This window comes from Castor canadensis, chromosome 7 (genome assembly GCF_047511655.1).
Source record: "Castor canadensis chromosome 7, mCasCan1.hap1v2, whole genome shotgun sequence".
NCBI lineage: Eukaryota > Metazoa > Chordata > Mammalia > Rodentia > Castoridae > Castor > Castor canadensis.
Window position 1 is genome coordinate 97,627,690 of NC_133392.1, and position 27,998 is coordinate 97,655,687.

General features: G+C 36.9%; 2 protein-coding genes across 18 annotated transcripts in view; one reads left to right on the plus strand and one right to left on the minus strand.

Moving 5' to 3' along the window:
- Nucleotides 1-21,836, minus strand: part of Dnajb4 (DnaJ heat shock protein family (Hsp40) member B4) — a 37,411-nt gene extending 15,575 nt beyond the window's left edge. The window contains exon 1 of the mRNA XM_074079713.1: nt 21,272-21,836. The gene's annotated coding sequence lies outside the window, so the exon portion shown is untranslated. The remainder of the gene's footprint in view (nt 1-21,271) is intronic.
- Nucleotides 21,430-27,998, plus strand: part of Fubp1 (far upstream element binding protein 1) — a 32,887-nt gene continuing 26,318 nt past the window's right edge. For 4 of the 17 annotated variants that reach the window (XR_012449853.1, XM_074079689.1, XM_074079691.1 and 1 more), the window contains exons 1-5: nt 21,431-21,504; nt 21,831-22,007; nt 26,039-26,129; nt 26,949-27,011; nt 27,790-27,828. Coding sequence is in view for 16 of the 17 variants with exons in the window: in XM_074079689.1 (XP_073935790.1) it covers nt 21,454-21,504; nt 21,831-22,007; nt 26,039-26,129; nt 26,949-27,011; nt 27,790-27,828 (421 nt within the window). In the remaining variant the exon portion in view is untranslated. Of the gene's footprint in view, nt 21,505-21,830; nt 22,008-26,038; nt 26,130-26,948; nt 27,012-27,789; nt 27,829-27,998 lie in introns of all 17 variants that reach the window. The other 13 variants (XM_020173295.2, XM_020173297.2, XM_020173296.2 and 10 more) reach the window with 8 other exon arrangements.

A 27,998-nucleotide genomic window follows, 5' to 3' on the forward strand; every position in this document is an offset into this window, starting at 1 on the left:
CAACAAAGATAGAAAAGTTATTTATTTAGACATATGAGCCCTTTTTTTATTTTACAATTACAGTTTAAGTAGGAAAATAAATGTAGATAATAATAATGGGAACTGAACATAGCATTTAAACCACAAGAAAGCTAAAAGCATTAACTGACCAGTTCATCTCCTCCTTTAGCTTTGATTCAGACATGTTTTCTTTTCCTAATTTGTAAATCGTTTCTCAGTTTATCGTAAACAAGTAAATGCAGTTAAAATGTGTATATTTGATTCTGGAGTCAGAAGATCTTTCAGGCCTTTTTTTTTTTTTTTGCTAATGCCTCACACAGCTCAGTCATACTGAGTTACCTGAAAGTTGCTGAAGGGAAATTATTATTTAGCAATAATAGAAATCTTTCATTCCTGTTAGAGGACTAGAAGAAAGGAGCTACAGGTGCCTAAAGTATAAATGAAGACCTAAGAATTTGGATGCCTGGTTTCTAATTTCAGCTTTGCCACTTAATAGGTAATTCAGGTAAATCATTTATTTTCTCTGAATTCCTAATTCATAAAGGCTATTAGGAGAATCAGATAATACACATGAAAGCACTAACATTTATATTATAATGAATACCTAAATGATTTTCACTACTTGAAGTTGTGCAAACTATATTGCTACAACGTAGAGAGGTCTTTGCACAATCTCCTTTTATTCAAGAAGTATTTACTTGGCATAAAGCATTAAAGTAACTACGAGATTCATTCTCAAAGAACATCCTCCAAGATGATGCTACTTGCCAAATCTTTTCACTTTTATCTGTGAATTTTAGTCTCTTTTCATAGTGTTTTACAAAAACTATTCTAAGCCTTCCTCATAAATAACATTTACATAATAATTTCCAGCTTATCAAACACTTCCATATGCTTTTTCACATGTAATCCATGTATATGTGCACATACATCTGATATTTAAATAATGGATAAGATTTCAAAGAGCTTTTCTAGTAGTGAGCTATAGTTTTTTTTTTTGTTTTTGTTTTTCCTTAAGACAGGGTCTTTAAGAGGCTGGCCTCAAACTCACAATCCTCTTGCCTCAGCCTTCTAAGTGCTGGGACTGAAGGCATGAACCATCACACCCAGTTGCTGTGATATTCTTAACAATATTTAAATAGTCAGTGTTCTAATGTTAACATAAAAATTAAGGAATACTAGGTTATGTCTTCTAATATTTGGCCTGTTTTTTAAATAATATCTAAATAGTTTCATAAAATCAAACTACTGGCCATTTGATAAGGACTATCTTACTTCTACAGTTTACACTTTTCCTAAAAGCCTTCAAGTACTTAGAGGCCTAATTACCATGGATATCTGTACAGAAAATACTTGTTATAAATTTGGAACTCAGACTCTTAAACACCTACAAATTTTTGTCATGGTTATAATTACAATTTTATCCTTAGGGGAAAAAAACAGAAAAAAAATTAAGATTCATTTGTTACCTTGTTTAGGTTACAAGACAGAGATGTTAACTTAAGGCAAGTGTCTTTAAGACATTAAATCCATCTATTTAAAGATAAAATTAAGCTGGGCACCAATGACTCATACCTGTAAACCTATCTACTCAGGAGGCAGAGATCAGGAGGATTGTGGTTTGAAGCCAGCCTGGGAAAATAGTTCTTGAGACCCGATCTTGAAAAAATCCATCAACAAAAAAGGCTAGTGGGGTTACTCAAGTGGTAGAGTGCCTGCCTAGCAAGTATGAGATCCTAAATTTAAATCCCAGTATCACCAAATAAATAATTCTAGAAATCTTACTTCCCCCCCTTACCTATAAATGTCCTTCTTTAGGCAATTACAGTAGTTTGGACTCATTATGCTTGAAATTAGGCAATCGAGAGCATGAATGTTTATTTTATAGTATTTTACTGGCACGACATAAATTGGGTTCAAGTCATAGCACTATCAAAAGAAAAAAAAGCAGATGCTTATTATCATAGTATACAGGTTGCATAAAACATATCTCAATCATTCAGTATGTGTATACTGAGTGTTCATTATATGTCACAGATTGTTTCAGGTGTTAGACACCAGACAAATAATACCATTGCTCTTATTCAACTCATACTCCAGTGGAAAAAGACAAACAATAAAGAAATGGGAAAATTTCAGATAAAGTGTTTCAGAGGGGGAAATATATGTTACAGAGATTGGTGGGGAGGGGTTATACTCTAGCCAGGGTGGTCAGAAAAGGCTTTCTTGTTTAGTTCTGCTTCAAAAATTATACCAAAAGCTCAAACTAGGCATTTTGATTAGAGGTAAAGAAGTGAGTCTAGGCATCGTACTTTTTAAAAGGTATAGGCTAATTATAATGCTTTCAGAAAAGCAAGGAATTTTTAATGACTTCTTTTGTACTATTACATTCATAGCACATAACAATGCTTCAATCCATCGACAGACTGCACTGCATATATGACAGTGGTTCCATAAGATTGCATTGCCTAATAACATCACATCCATTTTAGTTTGTGTAAACACATTCTGTGATACTCAATGACAAAGTCACCTAATGAAGATTTCTCAGAACATATCCACTAGGCAATGCACAACTCCATCAAGAAGTGTATTCAGCTCTCTTCATCTTTTTCATTCATTCCCTTTCCCCGAAATCTACACATCTTTTCTAGTCTACAGCTAACAATCAAGTTCAAAAAGTTTGATACATAAACAATGAGTAAGTAATAACCAAGTAAATGCTACTTAACTATTACCTAAGTTATGAAACATTCATAGTACTGGGAAGAGCGCTTAAAACTTGGAATAAAAGTACTTGATTCAGTACTCTTAGCTTTTCTACTTAGTTATCCATATGAGTTCTGGAAAAGTCACGTACTTTTCTAAGTTTCAATTTCCTTATCTATAAAGTAGCTATTATTATTTTCCTCACTAGATTGACATAAAGAATGAGAAAATATATGAAAGGATTTTACAAAAAAGTGAAATATTGTTCAAATATTAACTATTATCCTTAAATTGAGCTGGACTGGCTGGTACAAGAAAGGCTTTAGACAAGAAAAAATGTGAAGGCTGGGAGAATAGCTCGATGGCAGAGCACATGCTTAGCAGGGCCTTCTCTGGGTTCCATCTTGAGCACCAAAAAAAAAAAAAAAAAAAAAGCAAGGTCTTGATTGAAAAGTAATGGATTCTGAAAGAAAAAGGGATGAGGCCTGCAATTTGGACCAAGAACATAAAGAGCATAATACATATTTGATACAGCAAAAAGACTGTTCACTGGTCAGATTAAAGCATAGGAGTTAGGAAGGCCTTAGGAAGTTGACAGAAAAAAGTTCTGGTCAGATTGCTTAAAGTTTTGAATTTTATTTTATTTGATGATTGCTCTTTTGTGCTCTTCAAAAAAATTCTACTTCAGGAAAGGCATGGCATCTCATGTCCGTAATACCAGCTACTCGGGAGGTGGAGATCGGGAGGATCTTGGTTCAAGGCTAGCCTGGGTAAAATGTTCCCATCTTTCTCTCTCTCTCTCTCTTTCTCTCTCTCTCTGGTGGTACTGGGGTTTGAATTCAGGGCCTTGCACTTAGCCAGGCAGGTGCTTGATCACTTGAGTCATTCTGCCAGCCCATGAGATCTCATCTCAGCCAATAAAGCAGACACAGTGGATGTGCTTGTCACCCTGGCTAAGCGGGAGGTGTGAATAGGAGGATTGTGGTCCAAGTTGGCCATGGCAAAAACAAGAGACCCTATTCAAAAAAACAACTAAAGCAAAGCAGGCTGATGGCTCATGCCTGTAATCCTAGGTACTCAGGAGGCAGAGATCAGGAGGATTGCAGTTGGAAGCCAGCTCAGGCTTGAAAAAATCCATCACAAAAATAGGGCTGGTAGATGGCTCAAGGTGGAGGTCCCAAGTTCAAACTCCAGTACTGCAATAAAAAAACCTAAAGCAAGAAAAGGCTGGATATATGGCTCAAGCGGTAGAGTGCCTGCTTAGTAAGTGTGAGGCCCTGAGTTCAAAACACAGTACAGCCAAAAAAAAAAGTGTTACTTTAAGGGCTGGGGATGTAGCTCAATAGTGCAAGACTCACAATAGCATATGAATCTCCAGTAACAGGAAGAAAAAAAAGTGCTAACAGTTCACCTTTCTAATGCTTTGGCTTTCTAATCTTAAACAACAATTCTGAAAACAGTGGAATTACTTCTTTGGTTTTGTTAGCAAGACAAAATGTTTTTAAGTAAGTTTCACCAATGTTTATAAGCTTCCAAAAGCAGTTATAAAATATGTCAAACTAACTTATAAAGGTTAACAGGAATTAGAGGTTTACCAGACACAATTCTCCTTGGACTATTATCTATCTCATCTAAATGTCTCAGTACTTCTTCATCTTTCAATTTTTTATACTATGTCATTACTTGATTGTATAATAGCTTTCTTGCACAAAGCATTATAACAATATATTTGTTAAATTTTATTGATTTAATGATCAAAAAGAATTCAAATGAAATTCAAAAAATTTGCATGCCTTTAAAAATAAGGAAAAAGTATAATTTCTGTAAGAAGTTTATAAAATATAATAGTCAGGCATAGTAGCTATAGAATTTCTAGATTATTTTAAAGTGGGTCTTGATAAATTGATATTTGATTTTAACACTTTATGTTGAAAGATCACATAATCTAGGACAGTGCTGTCCAACATATAAAGCAAGCCACAAATGTAAGGCATGTATACCAGTTAAATATTTCTAGAATACACATTTTATTAAAAAGTAAAAAGAAACATTGTAAAATTAGTTTTGATATTTTTATTTAACACAGAAAATCCAAGATATTACCATTGCAACATATTGTCAATATACAAATTATCAATGAGGTAGTTTACATTTTTTTTTTTTTTTGGTGGTATGAGAGGATTGAACTCAGAGCCTCTAGCAAGCGTTCCTACTTCTTGAGCCACACTCCTAGTCCTTTTGCTTTTTTTAAGTTTTTCAGATAGGGTCTCACTTTTTGCCCAGGCTAGCCTGGATTGCAATCTTCCTGTTACACACTTCCCACTACAACTGGGATGACAGGCACACGTCACCGCACTCAGTTTTGTTTTGTTTTTTCCCCCATCAAGACAAGAGCTCATAAACCTTTTTTTTTTGGCCCAAACTGACCTGGAACTCTGATCCTCAAGATCTTAGTCTCCCTCGTAATTTGGGAAACAGGTATGTGCCACTGTGCCCAGCTATTGGTTAAGGTGGGGTCTCACGAATTATTTGCCAGGCCTCAAACCATAATCCTCTTGATCTCAACCTCCCAAGTAGCTAGGATTACAGGCACCACTGGCACCCAGCTCCAGCTTGTTTTTGAGATAGGGTCTCACTACCTTTCTTCCCAGGCTGACCTCAAATCTAGATCGTCCTGTCTCCACTTCCAGAGTAGGTAGGATTACTGGTATGCACCACCACATCGGGCCATTTACATTCTTTTGGAGGGACTAAACCTTTGAAATCCAATGTGTATTTTACACTTATATAACATCTCAATTCAGATAGCTACATTTCAGGAGCTTAACAGCCTCACATGGCTACTGAATTGACAGTGCACATCTAATGATTCTTCTAATTATCAATGCTAATGATCCACTTTTTCAGACATACTGAAGTGTATCACGTACTCTCACATGTACTCTAAGGGGAAGTCGTCTTAGGTAAATTCTAAAGAAAAGTTCATTTTTACTTATAAAATACTATTCTATTTTTCATCTACAAAAAAGATACAAAGGTTTTTCTGAAATACTTTAAAGTAGTGGGAATGGCTCTGTTTACACAGTTGACATACAACTTCATAATGTTCAAATTAAAGCAACACTAAGAAATGAATAGCTTATGTGATTTTCATTTTTAGAGTTTCTCTTCTCCATACATGGATAAAGAAGGCATCTTAAGTAGTTGGTCAGAAAGAAGAGAGAAGACGGTGGCTAAAGTGAAACCTGCAGCTCACCAGACACGTATTACAAAGAAAAAAAAATGTAGCACAAGATGTAAGGCAGGGGAAGAAGATATGCTTGTTTCATTGACTGTTAAGCACTTAACCAAGACTGCAACAAACTGATTATCTAGCAAGTTTGTTTAGCTCTCCAGTTATTTACAACTGCAAAATGTTTCTTTTCATTTAAATCATTACCAAATTTTAACTAAAATTATCTTCATGTTACTTCCATAGAGGCATAATTAAAACTACTGCTTCTAAGAAGGCTTAATTGTAATTCAGAGTTTATTGGCAGTTACCAAAAACATTACAATATTTATAAAAACAAGTCAACATGTTCTATAGTGTTCATCAATTGCTATATAACTAGGCCAATGACTGCCTAGTTCCAAATACAATGAGCTCAAACTACTATTATTGCTGAAATGACATTTATAGATTTTTAAAAATTAGTGTATCTAAGATAATTTTATTTTAAATGAATGGGTTTTAATGTTTGAATTTTTAATGGTCTTACAATATATTATTTAAACTATTATTTATTATTTAGACTAAATCAGCATATTAAGGCAACACTTATAGAGACCCTACTCCGTTATAGTGTCTCTACCATGAAGGATAAAGAGTAAGGCACAATCCCTGGCCCTCAAGAGGTTTACACCAAAAATATATAAATTGAAATCTATTGTCTACGTTGCTGTCACCAAATAGGGTAGAGCTGAGTAGCTGCAGCAGAGACTGGCCCTTAACAGAAAATGTTTGCTAACTTCTGCTTTATACAATTATTATTATTATTTTGGTGGGGCCAGGGTTTAAACTCAGGTCTTCATGCTTCCAAAGCAGGAACTCTACCACTCGAGCCACACCTCCAGGCCACTTTACTCTTGTAATTTTGGAGATGGAGTCTCTCAAACTATTTGCCTGGGCTGGCTTTGAACCTGGATCCTCTGGATCTCAACCTCTCAAGTGACTAGGATTATAGGCGCTAGCCACCAGCCGCCCAGCTCAAACTATTCTTGATTAAGAGAGAGGGCAGTCTAAAAAAAGCACTTAACACAATAAAATTTTATTGCATCTGGTAAAAAATTTTGAAACTCCAGTTTTTACTATAAACACTGACAAAATAAAGATCAGTGTCTTTTTGCTTGGCTGATGGTAAAATAAAATTTGTAGAATGATACTCAACATGGGTATAACTGCTAAAAGGAAAATACTAGAATATTTGGAGCAGGAGGTAAGATGTTTATCAAAAGGGAGTGCATAAGTGCTATAAAAAGCTGAGGAAAGCCAGGCGCTGGTGGTTCACACCTATAATTCTAGCTGCTTAGGAGGCAGAGATCAGGAGGAGCACCACCAGAAAAATAGTCTGAGACACCCTTTCTTGAAAAAAACCCATCACAAAAAAGGACTGGTGGAGTGGCTCAAGATGTAGGCCCCGCATTCAAACCCTACTACCTCAAAAAAAAAAGCTGAGGAAGGCTTTTTAATAATCCTACTTTGTTTTGCTCAGCTTGACCATTTCCATTAACTCATTAGTCCTGGCCATAAATAACTTTGCCCTTTCCTCAAATAAAATTTGCTTTGACAGTAGTTGATTCTCATTATTTGGCATTCTCATTACTTGCATTCAATAAAATTGCAGTAGATGATGAATTAGCAAATTCAGAATCATTATCTCTAAGGGAAATACAGAGTTCAGTTCCTGCAAGCCTCTGGTCACATTTTCATCACCAACCAATACTTAACCACTTTTATATGTACTCCCATTTAAACATATTTTATATTTTTGATTTATTAACATTAACTCATGGCCAACAGCACTACAACTTATGCCTAAACAAGCTGATCTAACAAACATATTCTCCACAAGGCACAGCCTTCTAGCACTTAGGAATACTAGACACCACTTTGCAACTATGCTTGGGGTCCAGAAATCACCAAAAAAGGCACAAAATGCAAAAAATGTGACAGTAAGTAGACTATGAAAAGACCTGTTTACAGTAAAAGAGATGAAATCAAAGTGTAAAGCCCTATTTTGTTTATCCTCAGCTGGTTCCTAAAATTCAAATTGTTATTCTACACATGCACATCTGCAAATGACCCTAAATGACCTTCGGTATTGATCTGGGGATAAAAATAAATTTTAGTGAGTAGGCAAATTAGCAAATACAGAATCGGCAAGAAATGAGGATCATCTAATGATGTGTCACTTCTAAAAATCTTCTAAATTAAGTGTGATCGTTAAAATTTTAACATTGAGAACTCAGGCATCAAATATGCTTTTGAAGTGACATTTGTTATGGATAAAGCAAGTGGGTTGTGTTTATGTATGTATATTATCCTCTTCTCCATTCTAGGAACTCATCACCTAGCTTACCTCTGCTTTGAGACATAGTTGTGCTTCCTTGAACTCCATCGTGGGTCAGGTTTCCCCATAGCTCAACTCTATCACTTACTATCCTATACATTTGTCTGTTTATATCTTACCCACTGCATTATAACCTCCACTTGGGATCCTATTTTATTCTTTTTGTTTCTTTTTATTTCCCCTAGACCCAATGGAACAAGGCCTTTACAATACACTGTTGCTCAGTGAACTTTTACTGAGTGAATGAACCAAAGAAACTAGTAAATACAATGATCTAAAGATGAGTATGATAGTCATGAATAGGAAACTTTAAATAATAAGTAGAATGTGCGCAATTTGTCAGCCATCTAGATGTGCAGATTAGAAGGATTTTAGATGCTGGTTTCTTTGTGGATTTTTGTTTTGGTTTGGTTTTTTTGCTGGTATTGGGGTTTGAACATTCAGAGCCTCACGCCTGTTAGGTAAGCTCTCTACCTCTTTGAGCCATTCCACCAGCCCAGATTGCTGGTTTCTTGACTGAACAAAGGTGGACACAGTTGGGTTACTAATCAAAGTAATGAAAATGGGAAAAGTGAGGGTGTGTGTGTGTGTGTGTGTGTGTGTGTATGTGTGTGTGTGTGTGTGTGTTTGTGTGTTTTGGCAGCACTGGGGTTTAAACTCAGTGCTTCATAGCTTGCTAGGCAGGCACTCTATAGCTTGAGCTGTACCATCAGCCCAGGAGTAAGATGTTTTAAGGAAAAGTGAAATTCCATTATAGACGTGCCCATAGCTCTTTTACCTATGTTACTTCTATTTTGAAAATTTTATTGCTTGACTGCATTGCTAAGTACTACTGTGTTGTAATAACCTTTTTCTCTGGCTAATTCCCCCAACTAAAATGTAACATCATACAGGGCAAGGTTTTTTTTTTTTAATGTTTTCCTTCTGAGACTTCTGGGTTTCTTTTTTTTTTTATTGATTTATTCACATGTGCATACATTGTTTGGGTTTTTTTTCCTCCTGCCCCCGTGCCCACCCTCTCCCCACCTCCCCCAAAGGTCTATCTAATTTTTCACTCCCCCAAAACTCAGCACAATAATATTCAGTTGAATTAAATGTGGAGAAGTCTACAAGACAGATATTGTGAACTGAATCTGAACTGAATCTTTATCTGTAGATAAAGAATTAGAAAGGATCACTCTATGTGCCAGGGTCTCACACCTGTAATCTTAGCTACTCAGGAGGTAGAGATCAGGAGGATTGTGGTTCAAAGCCAGCCCTGACAAATAGTTTGTGAGACCCTATCTAGAAAAACCCATCACAAAAAAAGGCTGGTGGAGTGGCTCAAGGTGTAGGCCCTAAGTTCAAACTGCAGTACTACAAAAAAAAAAAAAAGAGAAAGGATCATAATACAAGTACTATTTTAAAGTAAGAGGAATGATTTTTGCAAAAAACCAAAGCAGAACTTTCAGATGGCCAGCACTTAAAGACTGTAACAATCAAGAGAAGACAAAAAAAAGTAACTATTAGAGATCGACCAAGTGAACCAGCCATTTGTATCTCTTTCTGACAACAGTTATCTAATTTCTTCCAGGAACAGAGTTATGAACTCAAGAAAGGTGAGAGCTTGCCATAGTCCCTGGAAAATGGCTCAGAGTTGGTTTATGTCATAGTACTAACATATCCTTCTGCCAGTAATTCCTGTAGGAATAGACATGTGACATGGTTCTGCCTAATGAGATGTACAAGAAATGCTCTTGGGAACTTAGGGGGAGATTTCCCTCCTATGAAAAGGAGCCCTGGCAGGAACTCCAGCATTGTCTTCCTGTTTTGGGATGCTAAAAATATGATGCCTTGCTATCTGACAACCCTGAGAGTAGATATGTGTGACACAGCAGGAAATAGCAGAACTTTAAAGCAAGAATATTTTTTATTTAAAAAAAAAATCTGGGTTCTAGATAATGTTGTTGCATCTGTGACTCAATCTTGGAAGTACCTATCATTGATTGGACTTTTTTGCTAAGAGATTCTATTACTTGTGCTGAAAACATCCTGATACCATGGTGTCCCAGAACCAAAAGGAATAAAGTGCTTCATGAAGAATATAAGCCCACTGAAGACTTTAACTTGTAAGGGAGAAATGAGAAGCTGTTGGAGAACTGTATGCAGGAGAATGACAGGACCAATTTGGCTTCTGGAGGAGGAAGGATGGTAGGAAAGGGTAGACCACCAGTAAGAATGCAGTGTAATTCAGGTGGTTTGGACTATGACGTAGCAATGGAGAAAGAAGTAGCCAACTTCTAGCTATACTGTAAAGATAGAGTTAATACAATTTCCTGATGAATCAGATGTGGGGTATGACAGAAATCAATAATGACACCAAGGTTAGTCAGCTTCAGCAAACTGAGACAACAAAATTATTTACTAAAATATAGAGGAGCAGAAGAGGGGCAAGTTTGGGAGTTCAACATCAAAAATTTTAAGTTTAAGATGCATGGAAGGGCTGAGGGCATAGCTCAGTGGTAGAGTGCTTGCGAAGCGTGTGTGACAACTGGGCGCGCGCACGCGCACACACACACACACACACACACACACATATGAAGCATGGAAATGCCGAGTTCAGTATTCATAAAAGAGTACAGACAGAAAACAAAAATTTGGGAAAAAAATAGAGGTTAAGTACTCTACAGTACTTTACTCTGACAGTAAAGGTTAAGTACTAGAGTGAAGAGTTAAAAAAAAAAAAGGCTAGAGGCATGGTTCAAGCAGCAGGGCACCCGCCTAGCAAGGGTGAAGCCTTACTTCAAACCCCAGTAACCACCAAAAAATGTTTAGGATTCACAAATGTAGCAGTAATAGTAACTACTGCCAGCCTCTCCTTCACCCCAGAAGAACCTTTTGTTTTGGTTACAGTGATGGGTATTGAACCCAGGGCCTTGAGCATGCTAGGCAAGCACTATACCACTGAGCTACATCCCTAGCCCTCAGGAGATGACTCTTAATTATTCGAAAGAAAGTATGATACTTGCTAGCATAAACCTGTGACTCAACTTTGGTCAAAACAAGGTTAATCGGGTTGGTAGTCGGAGCAGGGATAAGGGAATTGTGTGTGTTGGTAGGAGAAATTCACCCACTTAACAGTCTGAGTGCATAACACCTGGAACTGTGGTCACAGTGAGGCAGTTATTAGGGAAGCTAACAAGCTGAGAACAGCAGAGGACAAAGAGAAAAACAGACACAACACAGATTTCTCATAAATTGCTGAGCTGCTCAATCAGGCTAGTGGTTCTAGCCTTAGAACCACTCTAAACCTGGATATTTTGTTATGTAAGCCATTTAATAAGGGTTTTTCAATACTTGTAGTCAAACATATATGAGTACAATCATCTCATTTAGTTTGTGTAACAATGCTTATGTTGCCAAAGAGCAAACAGAGCCCCCAAAAGTTATATAACTTGACAAGGTCACTTAAACAACAAATGGTGAAGCTCATTTGACTCCTAAGTCTGTTTGAACTAATAGCTCTGAATTAAAAGAGTAGAAGACTGAGGAGTGGGAGTTGAGAATTACTGAAGTGACTAACAAAGTGTAAAGCCAGGATTTAACAGATTGAAAGAAAAGGGAAGTGTCAAGAGAAACAAATGGAATACATGGGAAATAAGTTAAACTAACAAGATGTTTGAATAGCCTACATGAAGGCTGGATAGATGCAAACTATAGTCATGATAGGGAGGGAATTGTATTTCGAATGGTCAAGTACTAATGTACTAATATTTACTAACATCTACCATATAGCACACGTTATTTTATGCACTTAGGATACAGTAGTGACTAAAGTAGAGAAGATGACCTGAAGAGTGAAGTGTGAAGGACAGAAAGCAAATAATTACAATTTTGGTGGGTAAAGAATTTTGGGGTAGTACTGTCAGAGGCATTCAGTGCTATTTGATCTGAGATGAAGGTCCCCACTTGCAACCTGACCAGCACTGAGGCCTTTACTCAAGGTTGCAAACTGAACACAAGAATCCGAATTACAACTAGGATGATAATGGCTAGCATTCGTGAAATTATTTCAAATAATTTAATTTACACTAGGAAATGTTTAATAAATGGTTTACCTGATCATTAAGCTTTTCTCATTCTAACTTTTCAATCTACTGCCTTAGAAACTAGGCTATTATTTATCAGACTGATGCAAATAACTGTCTGAAAGCAAACAGAGCTTTGCACAGTGACTCATGACTTCATTCAACATTCACTCATTAGACGACTCTCCATGAAGATGGGGTATTTATTGTGTTTACTACTGTATCTTCAGCCCCTAGTACAATGCGCAGCATTTTAATGGGATTGAATAAATGAGAAGATTTACAAGCACCTACTAGATGCCAGGCATTATGCTAGTCAAAGGTGAATAAGGTAGCGCCTGTCCTCTGGAGTGTACCACGAAGGAGGTGTGGCTCCTGCTTTGAGGAGGTACAGTGCCTATTTTGCAAGTGTGAAGCCCTGAGTTCAAAATCAGATCCTGCAAAAAAAAAAAAAGAACATACCATTTAAAGGTTCCAATTAAAATCTTTTGCTCTCAAGGAGTGGGAGAGAATAAAGGACAAAGATAGAGGGGGTGAATTCAACTGTGATATATTGTAAGAACTTCTGTAAATGTCACATTGTACCCCTCCCAGTACAATAATGTGATAATAAAAAATATACTTTCAAAACATAATAAAATCTTCTGCTCTTTATCTAGATAAATAAAGAGCAAAGCAGATAAAGTACGAAGTACAATCAAAAAGTATTATCTGTCTGGAATAAAAGGAGTTTATTTTAAACTTCATATACTTTTAAATTAAAACTACCATTCTATCCTAAAAATTAGTATTTGTATCCTTAGTTGCTAAAATTAGACAACATAGCATAAACAATGATGATGATAAATCATAAGAAAATAGTAACTCCAGATGCTTCATCTAAAAAAATTAATTCCTTTTTCCTCTCAAGTACATATCCCTTCAAATATATTTTTAAAAATGAAATGAATATCAATTAATGTGAAGCAACATGAAAGAACAAACAGAATCAGAAGGCAAATTCCAAAGAGATCACTGCTATAAATAGACATGGAAATGTCAGCAGAGAAGCAAAGTTACACTAAAAACAACAACTCTTATCCCAAGTGAGTCTTAAAATTCAAACCCAGCCATCTTCAGTGAAGGATCTCATTGGCAAAGATCGTCGTCCAATAATCTATTTCCAGAAGGAAATGTTCTAAGTAAAAGTAGACGTCCTGATAACAAAAACCAAGATGTTTTTGGTTCTGTACAAATTCTTCTTCCACTCATATCTAATGAACAGATAACTTACATTTGAAACTGAACTCAAACACTGTTTCTTGAGTATAAGACTAGGAGATGGTGATACCATTTTGAGTCTTTACTCCCAATTTCTTTGATGGGGAACAGAAAATGTTTCTCTCTCCTTTCCACTCCCCCCACCCCCCCATCTCTACTTTATCTTTTTATACTAAAACAAATCCTTGCTAAAACTTTCAAACAAACAAACAAAACCACTGCTTCTTCATGAAATAAAGAAAACTCGATTAGGAATCTATAATTAGTCACTTTATACAAGACACTGAAGCAATCTAGGTCCCTGTTGCCTCCCCCATAAAATGAAAGAAATGAACTAGATGATCTCAGGTCTTTTAAAGACTTATATTATTAGAAAAGTTTGAGTGAAGCTACCCTTCAATGTCATCTGGCCTCAACTGTCCCCAACATTATAACCATATATTCTACAGGTTAAGTATCTACTTTGTAGGAAAACGGTAAGTAGAAGAAAATTAAGATTTCAACTTGATATTTATTAACCCCTTTTTAAAAACATTTTATCAATGAACTGCCATCTCTTTATTTTTATGGTGCTTAAGGATTAAATCCAGGTTTGCATGCATGCTAGGCAAATATTCTACCACTGACCTACATCCTCAGCCCCTTTATTAAGCATTACCAAGGTAAAAGCATGAAGCCATACTGGCCAAACCAAATAAACAGCCAGTCCTCCTTTTAAACAGAGGGGGAAAAATGAGAGGACAAGATCTTTGTACTCAAAAGATTTACTACAATCTAGCTATGGAAACAAAAGTTAACTCAATTTAATTCTCCAAATATTTAAGTACTTGTATAAAAGGACAGCTTTCAAACTCTGATGAGCATACTAATCAACTATAATGTTTACTTTCCAAAAAGAACTTCAGATTCCTCAAAATATGATTCAGTAGGGCTCCTGGGTCTGTTTCCAAAACTTTTAATACCTAATACATTGTAAATGTTAATAACAATAGTTGTCATACTTTATTGCTACCTTATGTAAAGAGCTGCCTTCCCCTGGGGAATTTTGGTCAAAGTACTGATTTAAAAAAATGACTGAAAGTATTTTTAAAATTCAAACTAAAAAATACTAAGTTGTAAACCATACCATAGAAATTACAAAGAGATACATTTTGCTGTCTTTTAATTAAAAAAATTATACCTTTTTAAGTCAGGCTGCCTGAGTTTAAATTGTAACTAATTTGTAACACTAATATATGACCCTGTACAAATCAGTTAACATAGCTATACCTCAGCAAACTGGAGCTATTAATAGTATCTATCTCATAAACCTTGTTATGAGAACAAGTGAATTAAACTACATAAAGAACTTAAAAGAACCAGGCATGATGATGCATGCCTATAATCCCAGCACTCAGGAGGCTAAGGCAAGAGGATCCCAAGTTCCAGGTCAGCCTGGGCTACACAGCAAGACCCTGACTCAAAAACAAAAGATTTAGAAGCAATGCCCATTATAGGGCACTAGCTATTATAGCTATGGCTGTTTCAGTGTGCTGTACACAGTGAAGACAAAGACACAACCCTTACTCTCATGGACCTGTAACCTAGTGGGGAATTCCCAATAAACAACATATATTTTGGTATAATTAGCATGATATGGTACATGAGAATGAACAGGAATACCTAAGTTATTCTAGACAGACTTTCTGGAAAAACTAGGGAATTACCATGTAACAATAAAATGGAAGCAGTCACAGAAGTCAGTTCCTCACAGAGAAAAAGATGTACAACTCCCACAGGCCCTACAATTATGGGTAAGCGGGAATGGCAAGGATGGTAAAAGGTTAAATTCAGGGTAAATCAGTGGTTTTGAGCAATATCACAGCCCTCAAACAGCCCTTCAATCAAGACACTCAAATTTGACATTCAAATGAGAGAAGAAATTTCTGGCAAGTTAGTGAGATGATACTATAGCAACTTTTCCCCTCCCCCTCACACTATTCACACTTGTATTTCAAGTTTGGAAATGCTATTTGCAAGCAATATGAAAGTATTCATGAAGAATGCATAATCTCTGAAAATTATGAAAGCATCCCTGGTACCAAAACATTTCTAAATATAAAACTGACTACCATATTTGTTAGTTCTGTGTAGTGAAAGATGTTCATTTTCAAAACAGATAAAATTCAGTCTTTACATGTGAATTATAGCAACTTCTTCAAGGGAAACAAAAATTACTGTGTAAAAATACAAGAATTTTTACTTATTTTTTACTATTGATTACTTTTCAGAAACAAATTACCCTCTCTTTGTGTTATGTTGATGAAAAGAAGTTGGAGCTGGGGTGCTGATGGCTTATGCCCATAAACCTATCAGCTTGGGAGGCAGAGATCAGGAAGTTAGCAATTTATGGGTGCTGGTAAGGGAGTTGGGAGTTCCCAAGACCCCCATCTCAATCAATAGCTGGGCACAGTGGTCCACACCTGGCATCCCAGCTATGCAGGAGACTGAGATTAGGAGGATCACAGTTCTAAGCCAGCCTGGGGAAAAAAAGCTGGCAAAACCCCCATCTTAATGGAATAAAGCTGGGCATAGCAGTGCATGCTTGTCATCCCAGCTATGGTGGGAAGCCTAAATTAGGAGCATCATGGTCCAGACTGACCTGGGCAAAAATGCATGAAAATATTATTTTTCAAAAATAACAGAGAAAAAAGGGCTGGATGTATGAGTCAAGTGGTAGAGCACCTGCCTAGTAAGTGTGAAGCCCTGAGTTCATAACTCTAGTACTGCAAAAAGAAAAAAAAAAAGACTTGTGAAAGGGCATGTGGGTCACACTCGAATCTAGATTCTCTAGGACCAAGCCAAGTCTTTCCCACTACATTGGGTTGCCTCCAGTTTCAGACATTAGTCAAACTGCTAATTCTAGACCATGTTCCAAGGATATATTTATGTTATAACTGTGTCCTTTAAAATGCAATTATCTTCTGCTTCCATTCACACCTCAAGTAAAATTCTAGAAACTCAATATGAAGGGAGAAATTGAAGTTTTTAAGACCAGTCACCCATCTAATTATCAAATACCTTAACAACATCCTGGAATATCACTTACAATTTGAAGTGGCTGCTATCTTCCTCATATGTAAATATCTAATCTACATCTGCTGTGACTGGACAATTGAAAAACAGCTGGTTTAAATGACAGTACGGCATAAAGTTAGAAAAGCCTTCTGGCTAAAAATTATTAGAATGTAGGTGATGGGTATAAGGAAAGTTATACAATTTTGCTATTCTAAAATACCTTTTCAGAAACTCAGAATGTGCTATTTTTCTTCATCTGCTATAAGAATCTGTCAGTATTTCATGCAGGTTTAAGAAATCCAATATGCTGGGTGCCAGTGGTTCACACCTGTAATCCTGGCTACTCAGGAAGCACAGATCAGGAGGATTGAGGTTCGAAGCCAGCCCAGGCAAATAGTCCCCAAGACTATCAAAAAAACCCATCTGGTAGAGTGTCTCAAGGTATAGGCCCTGAGTTCAAGCCCCAGTACCACAAAAAAAAAAAAAAAAGAAGAAGAAATCCAACAGCATGGGACTGGTGGAGTGGCTCAAGTGAGAGAGCACCTGCCTAGCAAGCACTGAAACCTTGAGTTCAAACTCTGGTACCAAAAAAATATTTCCAACAGTGAAAAGTTGTATTAAGAAAGAATCAATTTGGTAACTAATGAATCTAAATTTTATTAATCTTATTAATCTTTTTATTGTCTTAATGGCACATCTAAATGTCCCCTGCTACACTTGGATATGCTTAAAAACACTGATTTTTGCTGCATCTGGAGAATGAAATATGGAATACCTATCAGAAGTTAATAATTTTTTAGGCTCTTGCTAGCATTCTAATGATTTAATTTAATTTTTTTTTTTTTTTTTTTTGAGACAAGGCCTCACTATGTAGCCCAGCCTGGCCTGAAACTCACTTTGACCTCAAACTAATGATCCACCTGCCTCAGCCTCCCAAGTGCTCTAATAATTGATCCTAAAAGTAATTTTTATTTATTCACTTACTTTTATTTTTCTGTAGTGCTAGGGATCAAACCCAGGGCTTTGTGCATACTAGGCAAGCCCTCAGCTCCTAAAAGTTCTTTAATGAGTATGACTATAAAACATAATTCAGCTGAATATTTAGCCAATCTCTGAAACCAATTTTAGATCATTAGCTATAATATGCCTACTTTTAAATTTACATAGCAAACAGGAATAAATGTAGTTAAGAAAAAAAAATCTGATTTCATGTTTTAATAAAATTTAGAGGAATAAGCAGAGTACAAATGGCTTTGAGGAATGTGTATAAACACATATATTTAGCTTAAGAGAGTCACAAGGTACAGTTTTTCCTCAATTCTGAACATGGCTGTTTGGAGTATACCACATGGGTTATCCTTTCCTGGTCATGAAATACTAAAAGGTAAATTACATATTTTGACAGTTCAAGGGTTTGAACTCAGAGCACTGCCCTTACTAAGCACTCTACAACTTGAGCCATGACTCCAGTTCAAATTATGTATTTCAATAGTTGTAATTCCCATTTGCATAGCACTTTATGATTTTTGAAGAGCTCAAAGATACCTCATTCAAGGATGACAAGGCAGATTATCTATGATCACTATGTAGATGAAAAACCTGAGTCACAGAATAAGTCACTTGCCCAAGGTCAAAAGCCAACTAAAATGTAAAGGTAGGTCTGTCTTAACACTGATTCATTCAACAAATACCTACAATGCCAAAATGCACTAGGGGCTGATAATGGTAGGTAGAGACAAAGACCATGCTCTCCAGTTTAATTATAATGAAAGAGAGACAAAAAAATAACATAAGGTAATTTCAGGTAAATGCTATAAAGAGAACATGGAAATCAGGTAAGATTGCAGAATAGCATAACCAGAGTGATCAAGAGTGGTCTCTCAATAAGGAGAGATCACACAAAGTCTACACAAGTAATAATAGTAGGACATGAATGTAAAAGGGGGGCTGTTAGGTGGGATCAGCAGAAGGGGGTAGGGAGAAGAAATGATACTGAGTGAAGAGGCACAGAGGCACACACACACACACATACACATACAAAGAAAGCATAATGAAATATATCAAACACTGAAGGGAGGAGGAATGGGAATAAAATGGAAGGGGTGAACTTGTTCAAAGTACACTGTATGTATGTATGGAATTATCACAATGAAATTCCCTTGTATTATTAATGTCTACAAATTCAAAAAGCATCCCAGGCAGAGGGAAGAGCTCATATAAAGTCTCAGATGCAGGAAGATCTTGGACAGCAAGGGGGACAAACAGCTGGAGATGAATGCTTAGAGATAGTTGCTTGATTATGTGGAGTCTTCAGAACACTCTAGGAAATAGAGTTTAAAGTGCAATTGGAATATATACAAGATGTGATTTGTTTTTCAAAAAATCACTAAGCTTTTGTGTAAAAAATGGATTGTAATACAATAAGGTAGAGGAACTTCTGAGCTTCAAAAAAGTACTGATAACATTCCATTCCTTGTGGAATATTTCTGTAGAACAGGAACATGGGTGCTTACTATTTTTGAAAATCTTATATATTATAGACATTTCTGTACAAAATTACATATATATATATATATTATATATATATATTTTTTTTAAGTAAATTGTAGGGGCCAGTGGCTCAAACCTGTAATCCTAGTTACTCAGGAGGCAGAGACCAGAAGGATTGTGGTTCAAGTCCAGTCGGGACAAAGAGTTTGAGAGACCCTATTTCAAAAATATCCAACATAGAAAAGGGCAGGTTGAATGGCTGAAGTGGTAGAGTGCTTACTTAGCAAGTGTGAGGCCCCGAGTTTAAACTAGTACCGCTAAAAAAAGTAAATTGTAGAGATGTACGGGAAGGAGAGAAAGCGACTGGAGTGCTGTTCTAACAATTCAGGAGTAAAATGATAGTAACTTGGACGAGGGTGGGGGCAGTAGGGGTGAAAGTAATGGACCTTAATAATATACACTGGAAGGCTGGAGGTATGGTTCAAGCAGTAGAGTGCTTCCCTAGCAAGTGCAAGGCCCTGAGTTCAAACCCCAGTACCACTAAAAAAACAAAAACAAAACAAGTACACCGGCAGTATGGTCAACAGGGTCTTCCTGCTGGAGGGGAGAGACAGGTACAGAAATTAAGGCTAATCATTGGTTCTCATTTTAATTTTGCCCTTCAAGGCATATTTCTATGTCTGAAGCCATTTATTTTTTGGTTGTCACAACCTGTTGTAAGTTGGAGGGGTGCTAATGTTGCCTATGGGTAGACATCAATTATACTACTAAACATACTAGAATGCACAGTAGTACAGCAAAACAAAGATATATCAGGTCCAAAATGTCAACAGTGCTGAGGTTGAGAAATCCTGGTGTAGACTGGTTTCAAAGGTTCCATTCTAGAATATTATTTCCAGGAGTACATACAAAAAAATATTAGAAATGAAGTTCTCCTTACATTCAATATTTAGAGAAAACTATAAACTATGACATTTATGAAATAAAGGTTGTTTGGGGGTATATTACATTGATCAGAAGGTCTAACTGGTGTAGCAGTCTAATAAAACAAAAAATCAACTACTCATTAATAAATGTTATTTCTTGGACAGATTTACTAAAAAAAAAAAAAAACTTGAAAAATTTCTATTTATCGGTACAACCCAATACTGCTTTTATAGCTTTCCTATATACTGCTATGATTAAATCTGCTGTTCAATACATTCACTGACTTTCCAAATACAACTTCCACAAAAATGTAAGGTAATAGCTATGAACACTGAAAAAGACAATCAGTGGTATAGGTACAAATGGATGAGAGCCAAAGCTGATTAGAAGGAAATCATGGTCCATTTACTGTTTAGTTAACTGAGTTATTTTGGCCCTTGAACAAGAGGACACTTTAGTTTTAGGTTATCTGGAAGACTGTAGTATACTTTTCTCTCAATCACTCAAAGAGTAGCAATAGGAGAAGTATTTTTTCAAAACTAATTCACAGAAGACAAAAGTGCCACAAAGATAGGAAAAATTCATTTTTTTTCTTTGTTAACTAAATGTAAATAACGGGGCGGGGGGAAGAGATCAGTGTGATATGCTTAAGTATGAACAAATAATACCTCTAAAGCAACCTATTCACTCCTGGAACTACTACAATTAATGCAGATTACCTATGATCTGCCCAGGAAGGTCCCAAGAAAAGAAATAATTTGCTAAATAGAATTTGCCAGGGAAAAAAAATCATGTAGTCCGGGGATGACAATTCAGAACATTACACAGGTGGATGGAAGAACTACTTGTAAGAAGCTACCAAGTCAATTTTGGCCCAGAAATGAATGCTGTTCCTAATTATAAGAACCTCAAAAAAAACTGGCCAAAGATACACGACACTATCACTTAGTCTGACTAACTTTTGGGAACAATCACATTTTTAAAACACAAGGGGCAGTCCTATTGTCACAATCCGCTCAACCACATTATTTTAAATAAAAACTAGGAAATCAGGTCGAGAATAGAGCTCCAACCTGAATTCATCCCCACTTGTGATAAGATTTAAAAATTCTGACAGTCTAGGAGCAAAATACAGGGACACTTTACTACCCTGAAAATCATGCCGGGTTCCTACTAGGCCAGACAGACATAAGTTTTCGGGCCGTCACCATCACCGCGCGGCGTCCGGAGCGCGCTTCTCCCAGGCGCTCTCCCCGCCGCAGCGCTCGCGAGACACTGTTGCGTTGTCGTCACGCCCGTCGGCGTCAAGCCCTTCCCCACGGATACGCAAAATGACCCCCGGCGGAAAATTCTTCTGCACTAGCTCCCTGAGGCGGAGGCCGGTAAGAAATGACTCCTTTTTCTTCGAACTTTCCGCAGCCCAGAACCAAATGCCGTAGCCAGGCTCACCCACAGACTCCAAGGAACAATTACCCAACCTCAGCCCAGCACGAGGAGAGGAGGCGCCAAGATAAACCTATTTTTACGAAAGCTTAAAGCAAGTCTCGCGACATTGTAACATCTCCTTTCTCAGCCCCACCCCTACGTCATTGCGTTATCTCAGAAACGTCGCGAGATTTCCGCCTTTCAGTCTCCGCCCCTTTACGGCACGATGGTCGCGCAAGAATGTGATAGAGCCTCGACGGCCGCCATTTTCTTTCTTTCTTAGCAGTTAGCTGAGCGGAGATCTCTGAGAAGAAGCGGCAGCGGCTACTGTAGTGTAGCCATGGCAGACTATTCAACGGTGCCTCCACCCTCCTCTGGCTCAGCTGGTGGTGGTGGCGGCGGCGGTGGCGGTGGAGGAGTTAACGATGCGTTCAAAGATGCGTTGCAGAGAGCCCGGCAGGTAAGTCCGGACCGCGCGGCAGGCTTCCTCAGAGCTCCCGGTACACGGTAATTGGCCGCTAGCTGTGTGGGCCGCTGCGGGTTAGCGTATATGAGGATGAGGAAGAAGATGCCCTTCCTTCCTGGCAGAGATGTGAGGAGACGCCCGTTTCTCCACGTTGGTAGTAGCGACTGGAGACCACAACTCGTAGTTTTGTGCTCTCGGCGTTAGGATCCCAACGCGTGCTGCTTCAGCGTGGCCTGAAGACTTTTTCCCACTTGCTCCTCGGGGAAGTTAGCCTCGAGTCCGTTTCTTTTCCCGGGGTGTGAAGCGCGCGCACTTGCGCACAGTGGCGTGGAAGGTTCTGGTAACTGGTTTGTGTCGCGACCCGAGTCTGTCTCTGGCAGCCGCGGGACGGGGAGGGATTTGTCGTCAAAGCGGTCTTTCCCACTTCAGCCCTTGGAAGTGACCCCCGCAGTTACAGGCGCTTGCGGCCTCCTTCCTCTCACAACCATCTGGAAGAGACTCGGGGCGGCCTTGCTCCGGGCGGGATTCGGAGGCCGGCTCTCAAGATGGCCTCGAGCCGTTCTCCCCGAGCTTTCAGTGGGAATCTGCCTCTGCTCGGCCGGTCCCGGCCGGACCCGACCGACTCTTTGTGTCGCGAGGGGCGCGCTTTCCCGGGCCAGCGCCGGGAGACGGAGGCTGATCGTAGCCCCGACTTCACCTTTTTAGATAGTCAGAATCCCTGCTGTCCGTATGGCCTTGTACAGGAGCTAAACCAAAAGTGTTACTTACTCGCGTTAGGACACTGCAAGTCGTGCCGCTCTCGGTGCCACACTTGACATTTTAGACTCTCGTGTTAGAGAACGGTAATTAGAAACCAGTTTTGATTATATTAGGAGTTTACTTTGTTACAGTTGTTTCCTCCAGTATGATTAAAGGATTACTGAATCAATCAAAATTTATATAACATAGCTATGGTGATGTAGCATCAACCTTTTCTAATGTGAACACCTTAGAAAAATGTACTTTTACTTGACTGTAACGCAAAGTATTAGAGGGTAATCAACAAAAGTTCATCGTTAATACTAGTTCTGCATTTTTTTTCCACCTAAAAACTTATGAACATGCCTGTAATAGCGGTTGAAATATTTATGTAACTGACAGAAACACTGTTAGATTGGGTTGGAAGACTTATTAAGCTAGCATATTTCATTATGCACCGCTGTACATAAATAATGGAAACTTTTTTTTTTTTTTTTTTGGCGGTAGTGGAGGTTGAATTCAGCCCTCATGCTTACCAGGCAGGTGGTTCTACCATTTGAGCTACCCCACCAGCCTGATAATGGAAGCTTTTAAAGTGTCAATTGAATACTTGCTTTCTAGGAAGGTATGACATAATATAAAATATGGACACTTAATTCAACCTCTTGAGTGTTTCTACTCTGAGTCAGGCATTGTACAAGACACCAGAAAAGGGGCACCTACTTGCTTAATGTTTAACTAGTGGCATTTGTGCCAGGCATTAAAGGAATGAGTGAGGGTTTGGCTAATAAAAGAAACAACATGTGCCCATGGTAGGTACTCAGCATTTATTAAATCGAACCAACAAATATCTTTGATGAATTAAAGCAGTGATGAAATTTTGTTTTGAAAGTAATTGTGTTAAAAATACATAATATGGGGCTGGCAGAGTGGTTCAGTGATAGAGCATCTGCCTAGCAAGCTGGAACCATGGAGTTCAATCCTCAATCCCCAGTGCTGCAAAAAAAGAAAATGCATAATATGGCTGTGTCGTTTTTCACAAGTTGAATGCAAGTGTGTCTTTGATCAAGGTGAATAAAAACCTGTTAAATTTTAAAATTAAATATTTGAAATTTTGTGTGTCCTGTTTTCAAATCGAATTATATATTATGCGCTGATTTGTTCATGATAACTAGCAATTTGTTGAGGATATATACTACATACTAGGGTCTGCAGTAAGCGTATCTTGTGTTGATTCATTTAATTTTCACAACCATCCTACTAGGTAGGTGAGAAACTACTATCCCATTTGTGCAGTTATGGTAAATGCACAGAATGCTTAAAAAAATTTGAACAGGACACAAAGCTCTAGAAAGCAGTAGAACCAAATTTACAGCACCACCCCAAAACGTAAAGGAGGCATAAGTAGATTGAAGATTATAAAACAGACATTTCTGGCATTTAGGTAATCTACTTAATTATCCTCTGAGAATGAGCTTTTTTGGAGGAAGGGAAAAAAAAAAAACAAAAATCAAGTGGTATGGCTGGCCAGTGTCTCTTCAGTTTCCTCTCAACTCAAATTTCTGAATTTGAGGACTAGTTAGAGAAGATGGAATTTTTTTTTTTTTTAAGAGAGAGAAGGGAGGATATGAAAGGGGGGGTGGAAGCATTCAAAAACTTAGAGCAAGGTTCAAATGGAAAGCTTAAATTATTTTTGTAAAGTCAAAGTAGTAAGTTACCCACACTTAATGTATGTCTAATAAGAATTAGTTATATTGGGAAGTTGGTTTTTAGGAATTATTACTTCTCTTAAATTAATCTTTGTAGTAACCTAAGAATATTTTTGATTGATTTTACAGAATTGTTGATCAAATCTGTGTTGGCACATTTATTAAAGCTCATCTAATGTCTTTGTATTGATTTTCAATTTTTGATATCATATTATTACTTTAAGTATCAACTTTCATTTTCATTTGAATTGTTTAAGAACTGTTCAGGTAATGTATAAGTATCCTTGTCCTATGAGAAAGTTCCTTAGAGTTCAAGGAGTGCTGCTTTGCAAATTCAGAGCATTTATAAAAGACAACTGCTAAAGGTACTCATAGTCTAAACCATTTTCCTATTGTTAGTGATACTATACTTCTCACCTCAAATACTTTCCTTTTAACATCAGTGCCTATCAGTCCTGGGCAGTGTATTTAAGCTCCGAAAAGTTACAGGTTTTGAAACAAATGTAGAAGAGCCATGTTTTTCACTGTGATTAGGAAAACCCTGGAAAGAAGATTAAATTAGATATCCCAAGATTATAATAGACTGTTGAGAAAGAAAATTCTTGAATGTACTATTAACATCTTCCTCGGTTTCCCAGTTATAACTTGTGGCAATTGGGTAAGTTTTACGTCAAGATCTTGAGTCCATTGCATATCTTTGATAAGAACGTGAAACACGACAGTGTGAAGTTTGCCCTTGTCAGTAATTTGTTCCATTTCCCTTTCATAAAATAGTGTGGTAAATTTCCACTAGTTGTGCCCTACTTGTGGCTCGAAGCTGGTATTTAGTCAACTGCAAGGCATTATTTGCCCCACCCTTAAAAATCATTTAAAGATTTTTTAAAATCTTTACTTAAAATTATGGCTCCATAGATACAATTTTCTTAGACTAAAACGTTCCAAGTTCCTGTATGTATCCTTAGAATGGCATTGTCTGAGAAATACAATGTAAGCCATATTTTTAACTCTACATGTCTAAAATACCCTTTTGAAATATGTTTAATGTAATGTTTTTGGAGATGCTGTACATCTCACCTGGCGCCTGGCTTATGAGCACAAAGAGAACCTCATAAAGTTATCTTATGCTGCCCACACGTCTTTTGAAGAGTCACGGGAGAGCCATGGAGAAGATAGAATTGGGTTCCAGATTTTCCTGAAAACTATTTACTTTATTCTAAAGATTCCTAATTGAGGGCTGACTTAAGTGGTGGAGCACCTGCTTAGTAAGCGTGAGACCCTGAGTTCAAACCCCAGTACCACCAAAAAAAAAGGTTTCCTAATTGATTACTACTTTGCTGATTTTTTTTTAATAGTAATGTATCAGGAGCTTAATTTCCAACCACAATCACTGGTTAACTCCCTGAAGTTTTGATGATAGTGTAAAATTGAGTCATGGTTTTAGTTTGGCTTTTTATCTAATTATGTAAAGAATATTTAGCATATACATGTATTAGGAAATGAATGAGGAAATTTAGTACTAAATAGTATATGGTAGTTTGTATTACTATCCTTAATGATGGTATGTTTTTGTTTTTTAAGATTGCAGCAAAAATTGGGGGTGATGCTGGTACGTCATTGAATTCAAATGACTATGGTTATGGGGGACAAAAAAGACCTTTAGAAGATGGAGGTAAGTTACAGCCATAAGCAGTATTAATTGTTTTGCACACACTATTTAGTTGAAGTGATTTTTAGTGTTATTATATTGATACATTACTTTTATTATAGAGTTCCTAAAATTGTAAGGTTTATATTAACTTCAAAAGGAAAGAGGAGACTTGCACAAGGTAGGTAAAATTTGAATTAACCAGAAAGTTTCGTGTGAATAGAAAGCAGTTTACTTTTCCTCTTTTTTGGATTGCGACAGATTGACAAGTTGCACAGACTTCTCATTAGTACTACTAAAAGCAAAACAAAAAAAATTGTTTAGGAAACATTTCACTAGTTTTTCTTATACATAATCTTTATCTACTGTGTTTTCACTATGTTATTATTTCGGATTTCATGGTAAAGGTTAAGGTTGCTACATTTTGTTACTCCAGTGTATTTTGTTGCAGGTTATACCATTTTTATGTGGTTTCTTTGTTTTGTTCTAGTACTGTGTTTTGTGTTTCAAGATTAACTTAAAGTATGTGAATTAAAACGAAGGATTGATAGTGCTTTGTATTTTTTAAAAAATAATTGGTGAAGCAGCGAACTTAGAAGTTTGCATTTTTTTGCTTTTTTTTTTTTTAGGTTTGATATGTGAATTTTGATACTTTTCTTTTTTTGCATTTTTTTTAAAGTATTCTGACCAAATTAATAGAATGTATTTGTAGCTTTGAACAGGAGTACTTGGTTTCCTATTAAGTGTCTTTCATATTTATAGTCAGATTTTTAATATACAAAAAAATGAGCTAATGATGCTTCAGATGTTGTATGTAATGTATTCTTTTTATTTTATGTGTAGATGGCTCTTGGACAAGTCCGAGCAGTACAACACACTGGGAGGGAATGCCCTCTCCTTTTAAAGGCAGGAATTTTTATTTATTACCTGTGTTTAGTATGTAAACGTGAAATAAACCAGTGGATTCTTAAATGGACACACATCTCTTGGATTGTGTGTCTGAATTTTTGCTGCATAATAGTCGTTATGTTTACCATTTGAGTTAGAAGGGGGGAGGAGAAAATAGTAATTTTCAGTTATAGGTTGTCTATTCAAAGGTATGCCTTGTATTCATTTGTGTAACGGGTTTAGATGAAACTTGCTTTGAGTTTTTCTCTTGGAATTTTATGCAGTGAAATGCTTTGTTTAGGAATAATAGAACAGTTTAAATTGAGACTGCCTTGTAACATGGTGGTTTTGTTTTGTTTTGCTTTTTGTGAGCTTTGTGGTCACTGTCAAATATATATGCTCAGCTTTTAATATGACAGATTTTTACATTTTGATCATCCCCCTTCCCCCCATCTTCAGTTGCTACAATGGAAGCATCATTAGCTTTTAGCACGGTATATTGCTAGTAATGGAGCTAAATACTTTGACTTGTATCATTCTAAAGTGCTTAACATACCTTAAGGTTAGTAATTTGATACAATCAAAGAAAAATTTCCTTAAATGTCTGTGCATCTTTTAACATGAAGAGAGTGAAAACATTTTTCTTTAGATTGAGTCTGAGTTGAGTTTTGGCAAATTTGGTTCAAGTGATAAACCATTCATCAAATACTATAATAAATGTTTATTGACATACTTGGTTGGGGCGGGGGAAGCTTTGTACTTATTGGCAAAATTTAAAAGTCTCTCAATTTTGCAGATCAGCCAGATGCCAAGAAAGTCGCACCTCAAAATGACTGTAAGTATTTGTTTTAAGCTTAGGTTTTGTTCCTGTTTTTGATGGACATTATTGAAGTTGGTTGGTGTTTAGAAAGTCTAGCCTGAATTTCTTTGCAAATATTATTTACTCCAATTCTTTATCTATGCTTGTACCACTTGAAAAAGGAAAGTGGCTTTGCTGTATGCCAT